General features: G+C 43.4%; 1 protein-coding gene across 9 annotated transcripts in view; it reads right to left on the reverse strand.

The window, feature by feature from the left end:
* Positions 1-13,174, reverse strand: part of lrrk1 (leucine-rich repeat kinase 1) — a 282,207-nt gene that overhangs the window by 220,743 nt on the left and 48,290 nt on the right. For 7 of the 9 annotated variants that reach the window (XM_063065800.1, XM_063065795.1, XM_063065797.1 and 4 more), the window contains 2 exons: positions 7,391-7,560; positions 4,091-4,262 (listed from right to left, as the gene is read on the reverse strand). In XM_063065800.1, the coding sequence (XP_062921870.1) occupies positions 4,091-4,262; positions 7,391-7,560 (342 nt within the window). Of the gene's footprint in view, positions 1-4,090; positions 4,263-7,390; positions 7,561-12,786; positions 12,934-13,002; positions 13,134-13,174 lie in introns of those variants that run through there. The other 2 variants (XM_063065804.1, XM_063065802.1) reach the window with 2 other exon arrangements.

Genomic DNA, 13,174 nt, shown 5'->3' on the forward strand with positions numbered 1-13,174 from the left:
TTTATAACCTGAGAAAAGACCAAATTGTGCTAATAACGCTAAAACAGCAGGAATGGATCTCTCAGGATTAGAAATATATAAAAGTAAATCATCAGCATAGAGTGATAATTTATGGGACTTTAATCCCCGAGTTATCCCAGTAATATTTGAAGATTCTCGAATAGCAATTGCAAGAGGTTCTAATGCAATATCAAATAATAGGGGACTAAGAGGACAGCCTTGTCGAGTACCACGAAAGAGAGGAAAAAAAGGTGAGTTTAAAGAGTTAGTACAAACCGAGGCTACAGGGGAGTGATATAACAGTTTAATCCAGGATATAAATCTCAAGCTAAAATTAAACATTTCAAGCACCTTAAATAAATAAGGCCATTCTACTCTATCAAAAGCTTTCTCGGCATCTAAAGAAATAACACACTCAGGAACATTTTGTGAGGGAGTATAAACGATATTTAACAATGTACGAATATTATAAAAAGAGTAACGACCTTTAATAAAACCCGTTTGGTCTTCCGAAATAATAGAAGGAAGTACTTTTTCTAGTCTATTTGCTAATAACTTAGAAAAAACTTTAGAATCAACATTTAATAAAGATATTGGTCTATAAGATGCACATTGAGCAGGGTCTTTATCCTTCTTTAGTATTAGAGAAATTGATGCTCTATTAAAAGATTCAGGAAGTTTACCAAGTTTCAAAGAAGCCTCAAAAACCCTACCGAGCCAAGGAATCAATAAAGAAGCAAAACATTTATAAAATTCAACGGTAAACCCATCAGGGCCAGGAGCTTTCCCCAGATTCATAGAAAAAATAACATTCTTAATCTCATCCATTGTAATGGAAGTATCTAATAAGGAAGACATATCCTGTGAAATCTGAGGGAAGTCTAACTTATCTAAAAAATCATTCATATATTTAGAATCTCGAGGAGACTCTGATTGATATAAAGAAGAATAAAAATCCCAAAAGGTTTGATTAATCCCCACATGATCCAGTATCAATCGATCATTTTGGTTATAAATCTGATTGATTTGAGATTTAACATAATTAGATTTCAATTGATTAGCCAGCAGCTTGCCAATTTTGTCACTGTGAACATAAAAGTCACTTCTTGTTTTCTTTAATTGGTTTACAATCGAGGACGAGAGTAGTAAACTGTGTTCCATTTGAAGTTCAGTTCTTTGTTTGTATAACTCCTCAGAAGGAGCCATAACATATTTCTTATCAATTTCTTTAATCTTGTCCACAATTACCATCTCCTCCTGCTTCTGTTTCTTCCTCAAAGCAACAGAATACGAAATAATCTGACCCCGAATATAGGCTTTAAAAGTGTCCCAAAGAGTGTTAACCGAAATATCTTCTGTATGGTTAATTGTAAAAAAAAGCTCAATCTGTTCATTCATAAAATTAACAAAGTCCGAGTCCTGAAGCAACAGCGAATTAAAACGCCATTGTCTATTATTTGGTATATTGGCCATAATTTTAATAGAAAGCTTAAGTGGAGCATGATCCGAAATGGTTATAGAATCATAATCACATTTAATCACTGAAGGAATAAGACGAGAATCAATGAAAAAATAATCAATTCTTGAATAGGAATGATGAACATGTGAAAAGAAGGAAAAATCTTTTTCCTGAGGATGCAGAAAACGCCAAATGTCCGTCGACCCAGAATCAGAAAGGAAAAAATTAATCAGATTTGCAGATTTATTAGGTAAAGTCCGTAAAGGAGCCGAACGGTCCAAAGCTGGAGACAAACAGGTATTAAGATCTCCGCCCCAGATCAATGAAAACTCGTTCAAATTCGGAAACTGATCGAACAATGATTTATAAAATTCCGGACAATCCATATTAGGAGCATAAACATTAACCAAAACTACTTTTTTATTAAATAGTAAACCACTAACCAATAAAAATCTACCATTCGGATCAGAGATAATATCCTGTTGTATAAAAGTAACTGAGGAATCTATAAAAATAGAGACGCCTCGAATCTTAGCATTGGAGTTCGAATGAAATTGTTGTCCCTTCCAGAATTTGAAAAAACGTAGTCTGTCCCCCCTCCGTACATGGGTCTCTTGTAAAAATAAAATTTGTGCTTTAAGTCTCCGGAACACTTTAAAAACTTTTTTCCTTTTAATAGGATGATTAAGACCATTAGTATTCCAGGAGACAAAATTAATAATAGACTCCATAAATCCTAAAGTCAACCCACAACAAGGAGGATTGACGATAGGCGCGACCCACAAACCCGGAGAGGAAACAGAACATACAAAAGATACCGGGAAAAAGGACGCAACCAGTACTTCAATAATGTATATAGCCCAAAGAGAAACAAACTAAAACGTGAAGCCCCTCCCGCCACCCCCCAGCCCAAGACCCCAAGGCAAAATCTAAAGCAGACCCGCCAGAAAGAAGCAAGCGCTAAAACTACCCCCATGACTTCCGGTATACGCTCCCTAAAAAAAAAAAGGTATAAATATGAAAAGGATCAGCTAATTGTAAAACAGTAAAAAAGTTAAAAAAAAGGTAGCTCAATTAAAATACACACAGAACAGAACAAAAGCCGGAAAATATATATTAAAAAAAAACCACAATAAACCTCAAACCCATGAATAGACACAGCAACAAGAAACAATAAGATTATTGACATAAAGTGGTTATAAAAAGCAAAACAGAATAAAATTTTTTAAAAACTACAAAATTTAAGGCCACACAGGAAATACGTAAGATGACAAAAGGGAAGTAACCACCCAGAATCCCCTGGGAAAAGAAAGAAATGACGCAGTTAAAAAGAAAGTTTAGCAACCATATTAAGAAATCAAAAGTAAACTTTTCTGCCCAGATAGGGCACGAAAAAGTTAAAACCAACCAATTCACAGCCTCCGATCAACGGAGATAATTAAAAAAAAGCAATTAAGATGTTGAAGATGAAAGTTGATCCAGATAACTCTGGGCATCCGATGGAGAATCAAAAAAACGAAGGGCTCCATCTGACATGCGAATCCTTAGACGTGCAGGGTACAGCAGCGCTGGTCTTAAGTCCATCTTATAGAATTCCGACATCACGGATCTGTAACGAACCCGTTGGTCCCAGATTGGTTTACTGAAATCTTCCACGAATCGGAACTTAAGATCCGAAAAATCAATGAAACCTTTAGATCGAGCGAATCGAAACAGTCTCTCCTTGTCTTGAAAATAATGAAAACGTAAAATAACATGCCTAGGTCTATCTGACCTAGAGGAATATGATGGGATTCTGTGAACACGATCCAGAAGCGGTGGTTGGTCAGGAAATACAGTAGGGAATGCATCTTTTAAAAGTTGAGAAAAATATTTCATGGGGTTGTTGGATTCCACGGCTTCCCTCACCCCGATCATTCGTAAATTCTGCCGTCGCATTCTAGATTCCAAGTCAGAGTTTTTAAAAGTCAAAAAGTCAAGTTTCTTCTTCATTACATTAATTGTTTCTTCGATTTTCCCCATCTTAAGCTCACTTTGTTGCGCGAATTTTTGAAGATCAGATATAGCCGACTGATGTTCCGCAATAAATGTTTGCATGTTATCAATTGAATCGGCAATTTTCTGGAAATTAGTTGAGATTTCCGTATGAATCAGGTCTTTAACAGAGCCTGCAATTTCCGTACGAATCATCTCCCTAACAGAGGTTGAAATTTCCCTCTGAATTAACTCCGATATCGCTTTCAAAGTCACCGGTGATTCAGTCGGGGGGAGATCCGTAGCTTTTGGTTTAACCGGAGGTTTACCATCCTTGCCGTTTTTCCCGTTCTTAGACATAGCAGATCTAAGTTCCATCCAATTGTCGGAGAATTCAGTTTAATTCAAAGTATTGTAAGAATTGATGCCTTAATGGTTAATTAAAGTATAGCTGACCATAGAGAAAAAAAACTCAGAGGTAATGGAGCGAGTCAAGAACGCGACTTCACTCCATGAGCGCTACCGGAAGTCTCGAGGAGCATCTTAAATGAGCAAAAAGAGACAGAGAGGTTTAAGGAGAATCTAAAGCTCTCAGCAGCCCTGACCACCCAGTATTTCCATGGCTGTCTTTTGCCTGTTAAGTGATGGCATTCTCACCTGGCATGGAATTCAGTAACACTCTGACGACGTCCTCATGACCCTGATGAGCAGCGATGATAGCAGGGTTTTCAGGACTGGGCTCTTTCGACAGTTCCACCTGTGCCTCCTGCAGCAGGTAGCAGACCATGTCCGCGTCTCCATTCGAGGCAGCGACGGCCAAGAGGTCACACTGGGAGATGGGAGTGGAAACAGTTAGACCGGCAGCAGCTGAACACTAAGCAGGCAGCCTGCTTCCCTCTGTCCCTGCCTAGCCCCTCGGCAGCTCAGTGTTAATTTGCTGATAACCTGGCTTCCCCCTCTCATTTTGCCTTTCGTCCCTCCTTGGGAGCTACACAAAGAGTAAGATGTGCAAAAATAGTGGAACCTCTGGCAAAAGGAACTGAGCAGAACCCTAGGAAACCATACCACTTTACTCAGGCAGCAGCCAGAATCAGTGAAGCCCGGCATTGCACTGAAGGCTCCCCACACAATGCTGGAGGAAGTTAGCAAGTCCTCATCTATGGAGAGGAATAAACTGTCGACGATTGGGCTGAGCCCTTTCATCAGATGTAGAAAGGAAGACAGCAGAAGCCAGATTAAGAAGGTGGGGAGAGGCATCTGCAGAATCGCTCGTGCTTCTGATTGTAATGAAGGGCCCTACTTGGCAATCAGTTCTCAAAGTCAGGGAGTGACATAACCTGCAAATAGACTCTTCAGCCCACAGACCATTAAGCACCCCATTCATCCCATTTTACATTCCCACCACATCACTCTGCCACTGACCTGTACTATGGGATGGGATGTGGGAGGACACCAGATCACCTAGCAAACAGCGTGTTGTCAGGCGGAGAGCATGCAAACTCCACACAGACAGCACCGGAGTTCAAGAGCTGAGGCCATGGGACACCAGCTCTGATGCTCACAAACGGCTGGCGCCGAATGGCATATGCTCCCATTGCCAGGCCTGATCGAGCCTTCAGAAAGCCCAAAGCCCATTACCATGACAACTGGCCCCAGTTAGAGTCAAACCACTGCAGAAACAGTCCCTTCAGCCCGCTGAGACAATACTGACCATTGAGCAACCATTTACGCCACTTCTCCACACACTTCCATTGACTCCTTTCATCAGATACTACTCCTCACCTGCACACCAGACATCTACCTACCAAGTCACATGCCTCGGCCTATGAGAAGAAACCAGAAACCATGGGGAATATGCAGAGAACATGCAAGCTCCACATAGACAGCACCCGAGGTCAAGATCAAATCTGGGCTGGTGGATTTGCAAGGCTTTACCTGCTATGTCACTACACTACTCTCAAGAGGGGAGAGGTCAATGGTTTAAAGGCCAAGCCACATGGAAAATTTAATAATGAACAAACTGTTCCCCTCACTCCCCCCCAAACCCACTCAGCGACAGCTACAGCCCAAGGCTGGTTGAGTTTTATTCTTCTGGTAGTCCAACATCAGAAGATAAGAGATTGAAATATAGGGAGAGATTGGGCAGGCTAGGACTTTATTCCTTGGAGTGTCGGAGACTGAGGGGTGATCTCATAAAGGTGTGTGAAACCGTGAGGGTGTGGATAGGGTGAGTGCACTCAGTCTTTTCCCCCAGGGTTGAGGAACCAAGAATGAGAGGGCACAGGTTTAAGGTGAGAGGAGAAATGTTTATTAAGAGCCTAAGGGGCAAACTTTCTTTTACACAAAGGGTGGTATGCATGTTGAATGAGTTGTCAGAGGAAGTGGTTAAGACAGATACAACAATAAATTTTAAAAGAAAGTTGTATAGCTACATGGACAGGAAAGGTTAGATGGTTATTGGCCAAACACTGGCAAATGGAACTAGCTTGGATAGGCCTGTTGGTTAGCAGTTGGACCGAAGTGCCTGTTTCCATGCAGTATGGTTAGTACATAGAAGAGTAAAGCACAGGAACAGGCCATTCAGCCCACAATGTTGTGCTGAACCAGCTAAAGAGAAAATCAAAAACACCCAAACACTAATCCCTCCTACCTACACCATGTTCACATCCCTCCAGATTCCTTACATTCATGTGCCTAGCGAAACATCTCTTAAAAGCCTCCAACGTATTTGCCTCTACCACCATACCAGGTAGCACATTCCAGGAATCCACCACTCTGAGTAAAAATCCTACCCCTCACATCCCCCCTTGAAACTACCTTCTCTCACCTTCAATGCATGCCCTCTGGTATTAGATATTTCAACCCTGGGAAACAGATACTCTCTGTCCACTTTATCTATACCTCTCATAATCTTATAAACCTCTATCAGATCTCCCCTTAGCCTCTGCTGCTGCAGAGAAAACAACCCAAGTTTGTCCAGCCTCTCGTGATAGCACACGCCCTCTAAACCAGGCAGCATCCTGGTAAACCTCCTCTGCACCCTCTCCCAAGTCTTACCATCCTTCCTACAGAGCAGCAACCAGAACTGTATGCAACAGTCCAGATGTGGCCTAACCAGAGTTTTATAAAGTTGCAACATAACCTCTTGACTTTGAAACTCAGTGCCTCAACTAATAAAAGAGAGCATTCCATAAGCTTTCTGAACCACCTTATCCAACTGTTCTATGTCCTAGACAAAGAATGTCTAGGAGTTTTGTGATTGGGCAGGTAATTCTTCCAGGATCCTGGGCCCTCTTTGGGTCCTGGGGCCCCTCCAATCTTTGATCCCATAGTCCAGAATGGTTGTATGATGTTGGACTGTTGCAGGGGCAATGACGCATAGTAACTCCTGCCACCCTTTGGTACTCTGCTGGATCCAAACAACCACCAGCCACAGGAACACAATGGTTACAGGCTGGGAAAGTAGAAGCAGATGACAGGGAGGGCAGTAGAGGTTGAACCTCTGAGTACTTGAAAGGCAGAGGGAGAAAGAGGTCTGATAACTTCTGTGGGGCCCACAGCCGTGGGATTAAATCCTCCATGGAGCATCAGTGGAACCTGCAGGAGGTCTGATATCATCTGTCATCTGCCCACTTCTAAGGCTGTCTGGAAGGGGCGGAAGCAATATGTGTTGAATGTGACAAAGACCTGGCAATATCAACTCCCGTTATACTTGTGTAACATCCACACCGGTCCCGTCCCCAAGGAAACACCACGTGGCACATGAGGAACCTCCCATCTCAGCACAACTGTGGTGTCGTGGAAGGTGTCATATACAGGAAAGGCTCTTCAGCCAGATCAGGACCTAGAAGGAGCTACCAATTAACTTTGCCGCAGCTCCTTCACGTCTTGCTCTCCATTCTCCTGAATAAATATCCCTTTATTTTCCACCGGATTATCACAATTTAAACTTCTTACCTTCTCTGCACTGCTGCCAGATTCCTCACAAAAGAGCCGTACAAGCTGCTGAACTCGCTCCAGCTCCCCAGCACTGTAGGCGTCCTGAATGCTCTGTAGGGTGAGGCACTGACTGAAGGGTGGGTTTTCCAGTCCTGACTGCTTACTTCCCATAATCTCATCAGCAGTCCCTGTGAACAAAGGCTTGGATCAGATCTTGCAGAGGCTCTAATTCACACCTTCAGACCCAAAAAGGACAATACACCAATCAACCAACCAACAAATAGCATGGCCTAAAATTATATTATTGTGTTCCACACCATATAATTTCCTGAAAATGACTGGTCATATCACGTGCTGGCAGCCATCCCCCAGAACTTGGTTCCAGGTTATCCATACCCATGCCCGGAGTGTTCCAAGGCCACTGGGTGCACAGAGAGCTCACGTCACCTGCAACCATTGCCACACACAGAGCTGTACTGTCGTCCCAACAGCAGGGTCTGAACTGGAAGAAAGAGGCCAGCTTCACTTCACTTACTTTGCTCATTGCTGGCAGCTTCATCTTTTACGTGTCGTTGAGGATTTCCAGCACTACTAGATTTCCTCATTCCCCTCCCCTACCTCCCTCACTAACCCTAACTCCTATCCCTAACTGATCGCTCCCCTAACCCACCTCGAACCCTACAACACCCTGACTCCACCAACTGAACCCACTTCCCAACTAATCAGAATGACCACAATCCTTATCCTGACCCAGCCCACACTAACCACACGCCCCTCCCGAAACGACCCTGAAGCTTCCCACAAAACCAGCAAAACCTTCCAACCACAAGTCTCTCTTGAGCAGTCTGGACCCTACTCTCATCTCACCCAAACTCCAATCTGCACCATCAGTAAGACCAACCCTAACTCATTACATTTCTATCCTTGCCCTCTTCATGAACTTGAGGAGATCTGGTATGCCACCAAGGACTCTTGCAAGGACTCTGGCAGAGAACATTCTGACTGGTTGCATGTCATAGAGGTTCTGATGCTCAGGATTGAAAGAGAGTTGTAGAGGATTGTAGTCCTCTCCAGTTCTATTACCACAGGCACAACCCTCCCTATCATTGCAAACATCTTCAAGAGCTAGTGCCTCAGAAAGAAGACACCCATCATTGAAGACCTTCACCATCCGGACATGCCCTCTTCTTGTTACTACAACCAGGAAGTACAGAGCCTGAAGACACACTCATGTTTTGGGAATGGATTCTGCCCCTCTAACATCAGATTTCAGAATGATTCCTGAACCCATAAGGACTACTTTGTCATCCCCTTTTTCACTATTATTTATTTATAGTAAAAAGTGATTTGTGTTTTGCATCTTACCATCCCTGTAAAACTACAGTGATAACACCCTGATCCTATCCCAATCTTTCCCATAATCCCAATTCACCTGTCAACAACCGTGCCATTTTCCATTCCCAACTACCTCTCAACCAAGCCCTATAATCATTTCTGCTCATAATCCCCTCTCCTCCTCTCCCATCCAATCAACTGCCACTATGAACCCTTCAGAGCGGCCTCTTTCAGCCTTTGCGATAAGCAAGCCTGTCAATTGCACAAAATGTTTTTGCCCTCAGATTACTGCTCGGGCTTCGTACTTAACTTCCCGCCGCTGCCTGTTAGGGAGTATGTACGTCCTCTCCGTGACTACGTGGGTTTCCTCTGGGTGCTCTGGCTCTTTCCCACAGTCGGGAGGTTAATTAGTCATTGTAAATTGTCCCAGTATTAGGTTGGGACTAAATCAGAGGTTGCTGAGTGGCCAGAAGGGACTATTCCACACTGTATCACAATAAGTAAATAAATAGACTCCTTATCTTCTCCCAGCATAACAACACATAATTAAACCTGGTACAAAGTTTCACCCATGGTGTTCAGATCCTGTGTGGCATCCTGACACTGTCAGCTTTTTGGCTTTGGGCTTAAAACCAATCAGGTGAATGGGACAGACGTTTCTTTGAGGTGAGATCATACGTTTCATAGGGACCAAACCACAGCAAAGAATTCACCAACACAAGAAATACTGCAGATGCAAGAAATCCAAAACAACACACACAAAATGCTAGAAGAACTCAGCAGGGCAGGAGGCATCTATGGAAAAGAAAAAGAGTTGACACTTCAGGCTGAGGCCCTTCTTCAGAACTGAGAAGGAAGAGGGAAGAGAGCAGGAAAAAATGTGGGGGGAAAGGGAAGGAGGATAGCTAAAGGTGGTAAGTCACAAGACAAAGGAGCAGAAGTAGGCCATTCAGCCCATCGAGTCTGCTGAAGCCAGGTGGGTGGGAAAGGTAAAGGACTGGAGAGGAAGGAATCTGATGGGAGAGGGGAGTGGACCATAGGAGAAAGGGAAGGGAGGGCACCAGATGGAGGTGATAGGCAGGTGAGAAGAGGTAAGAGGCCAGAGTGGGGAATAGAAGGGGGGGGAGGGAAAAAATACCAGAAGGAGAAATTGATATTCATGCCATCAGGTTTGAGGCTACACGAATTAATATAAAGTATTGCTCCTCCACCCTGAGGAGCACAGAATTGCTGAGTAAGCTGGCTACAGAGTTACAACACTATTGCACAGAAACCTTCACCCCTGGGTTAAGGATCTGTGGAATCTCAGCTTCAAGAAATGTGTTGACACAAGATGTTAGAACGTTGATGTTAGAAATCTGGAGCAAACTCCACTACCCATTTCCACATGACCTGCTTGTCCTCGGCCTCCTCCACTCCGCCTCATATTCCACCTGGGTAATCTACAACCCAAAACTGAGTTCCTCAAATTCAGTAACCTGCTCTTCCCACCCCCACACCTCTTTCTGTCACCTCCTGATCCATCCAGGTCCTATCACACACCTTTCTTTACAAACCATCCTCCCTTCCCAGTCTCCATTTCTCTCCCCTGCTCTTTCTACTCCATCTGCCCTTAACCTGATCTCACTTCCCAATAAGTCACCTATTTCCTTCTCTCCACTCACTGTTCCCACTTGCCCACTACCCTTCACTTTATATGGTTCCACTCTTCAACTTACTTTCTTATCAAATTCCATAACCAGTAAGCCCTCCTTTGCCTCCACCTATCACTTCCTAGCCTCTGTCGATGTATCCCTGCTTCTCTCCTCCCTCCTCACTCCATCTGCCAATCAACCGCTCCTCATCTGGATCAACCTATAACCTGCCATCTCTTGCCCCACACATCCCCCCTCACCTCTTTACATTAGCCATCTTCCTTCTAGCTTTCAGAGCAGACAAAAACTTTTTACCTGAGGCGTCGGCTGTCCATTCCCTCTATGGACACTGATGCACTAAGACCCTCTGGAAGCTCACCTTTCTCTTTAGAAAATATGGTGTCACTTACAGGAGGCTGTGCTAACCCACCACTTCGTGTTCAGAAGCGCTGGTACACCAGCCCTTTGGCCCTTACTTGCTGTTCTTTAGTGACAGCATTTGAAAGCAGCGATATTGCTCGGGTGTCTGCAGCCAGGCCTCAATTCGGTGTCACAGATGCCTCCGTTTCAAAGTTGCCACATTGCTTGACAGCAGATACAAACATACTAAAGGGGAACAGGAGAAAACCACGCATCCTTGACTCTGCTCCATTATCCAATGTTTGTAATTCTTAGGATTCTCTTTTAGCTTATCTGCCAGGGATATTTCACGTCCTCTTTTACTCCCTTAACTTCCTTCCTCAGTATACTACTACATTCCTTCCCCCTTCCCCTCCCCGTGGATTTATTTAATCCCAGCTACCTATACCTGACATATGCCGTGACCTCAATAATCCTCATCAGCTAGGGTTCCCTAATCGTACTAGTCTTAAGGCTGGTTTATACTTGTGCGTACGGGCTACGCCGTAGGCCTGATTTATACTTTTGTGTAGCCCTACACCGTAGCGAGCATGCGCAGTTGTGTCTGCGTCGCTCTGCAATTCACCGCCAAAACGCTAGTTGGTGGTGGGGTTTCTATGCCACTGTGTTGAGTTTCTTCATGAGAGACATGGACGAGGAAATGCATTTCAAATATTTTCAGATGTCGGCAGGTAGATTTGACGATTTGGTTCATCGTCTCCAACCGTTTATTTCGCATCAGTGTACAAACATGGCAGAGAAAAGCAACCGGAAATGCGTAGGAGGAAATGCGATGCTACCAAGCGGATCAATCACAGTTGTTGCGGTCTGCGTTGCTGCAATGTGTGAGTTACATTGTTGGGGAGGTGCACGTCACCCTACAGCGTAGGGTACGCGGTACCTACGGCGTACATTTGACGCAGAAGTATAAATTGGGCTTTACCCTTCCTCTCTGCTCAACTCCACCTTCCCATCTATCCACAGTGACTACAGAAATGGAATGTAAATAAGTAATCCTCAACCCAAGACTTCTTGTATTCTTTGCTTGGTTTCAATTATAATATCATATACTGTATGTATCATTATTAATGTTATTTATAACAGTGAATGGTAACCATTAGATAAATTATTTCTTGTTCGACTTCCTGGTTGAATCCAGAATTGGCTTAATAGTCACAGAAAGATTCTCACAAGGAATATTTACAAGAGGCAGCTCATTCTTTGAAGTCAAAACAGAAATAGTCAGGTTTGGCAGTATCTGTGGAAATAAATACGGAGATAATAGGGCCTAAAATGTTTCCAGCATGTCCTGTGTTTGTTTCAGATTTTCAGATCTCCAGCTTTCAGAAAAAAAATCTTGTCACAATTTCCTTGTTATCTCTGATGGTTATTGCAATAATAATTAAAAGCCCCTGTGTTATTTTGCCTACAATCAAATCCCTATCACTGACTGTAAACATGGAAAGGATTTTAAACATTGAACTCATTTCAAATTTAGGACAGAATGTCCTGATGTGCTTAGTAGTTTTGGCTTTTGCCTAAGAGTATGGCCTAACAGTAAACATTTGTTGGGAATTTTCCTTCCCAATAGGCAAAGGAATTCAGTCAAGAGCCCAGTGAGACGGGCACAGCACTGCACTCAAGCAGCCGAGCTAACAATACAGGTCTATTAATTATTCATCCACTCAGGGCCACAGAGACCCTGCTGTAACACTGCAAAGCACATACGCAACTGTAAGCCTTCCAGTTCACCTTTCAACACAGAGCCCCTCGTAACGTTTGCATATTTACAAAATACATGCAAAGCTCAAATCATGTTATAGTTCAAAATTCTGACTGTCGCTATGGCGACAGAGTTATAACGTGAAAAGCAACTTTAAACAGGCAATGAAAAGAATGCTGGAACTTTACAGTATACGCACAATGAATAATACATTTCATTCTAATTTCTGTTGATGACATTCATTAATTAAATCAATTCTTCTCCAACTTCAAAATGTCCTGTTATATTTTCATTATATTACTGCTTCCACAGGGAACACTAACCTTGTCACATTTGTGATTCAATTCACAAATCCCGCCCTGTATATCCGGATTAATGAAGCACATTACCAGCCACACTACACAATATCCATGGTGATCCTGACAAAGTATTCCCAATATACAAGCATCCTCGGCCTCGCGCTAGAGATCGGATACAATAAGAGCTCCCCCGTGCGCCACTCCGCTGAGCCTCAGCCCAGAAGCTCATCACATGTTTACCCTTTGTCTGGAGATGTTGTGGTTAGTTCACCTCGGCGCTGATTTCCCATCTATCATTCTGCTGCTGTGAAATCCAAGCCTCCGCTGCAGCTCAAGGATACTGTGATAAATCGCTTCCTCTTTGCTGTGGTGCCCGGCTGCCTCAGATGGAGCAACAACTCTGTGGTGCCGT

This window comes from Mobula hypostoma, chromosome 13, assembly GCF_963921235.1.
Source record: "Mobula hypostoma chromosome 13, sMobHyp1.1, whole genome shotgun sequence".
In the NCBI taxonomy this organism is placed as follows: domain Eukaryota; kingdom Metazoa; phylum Chordata; class Chondrichthyes; order Myliobatiformes; family Myliobatidae; genus Mobula; species Mobula hypostoma.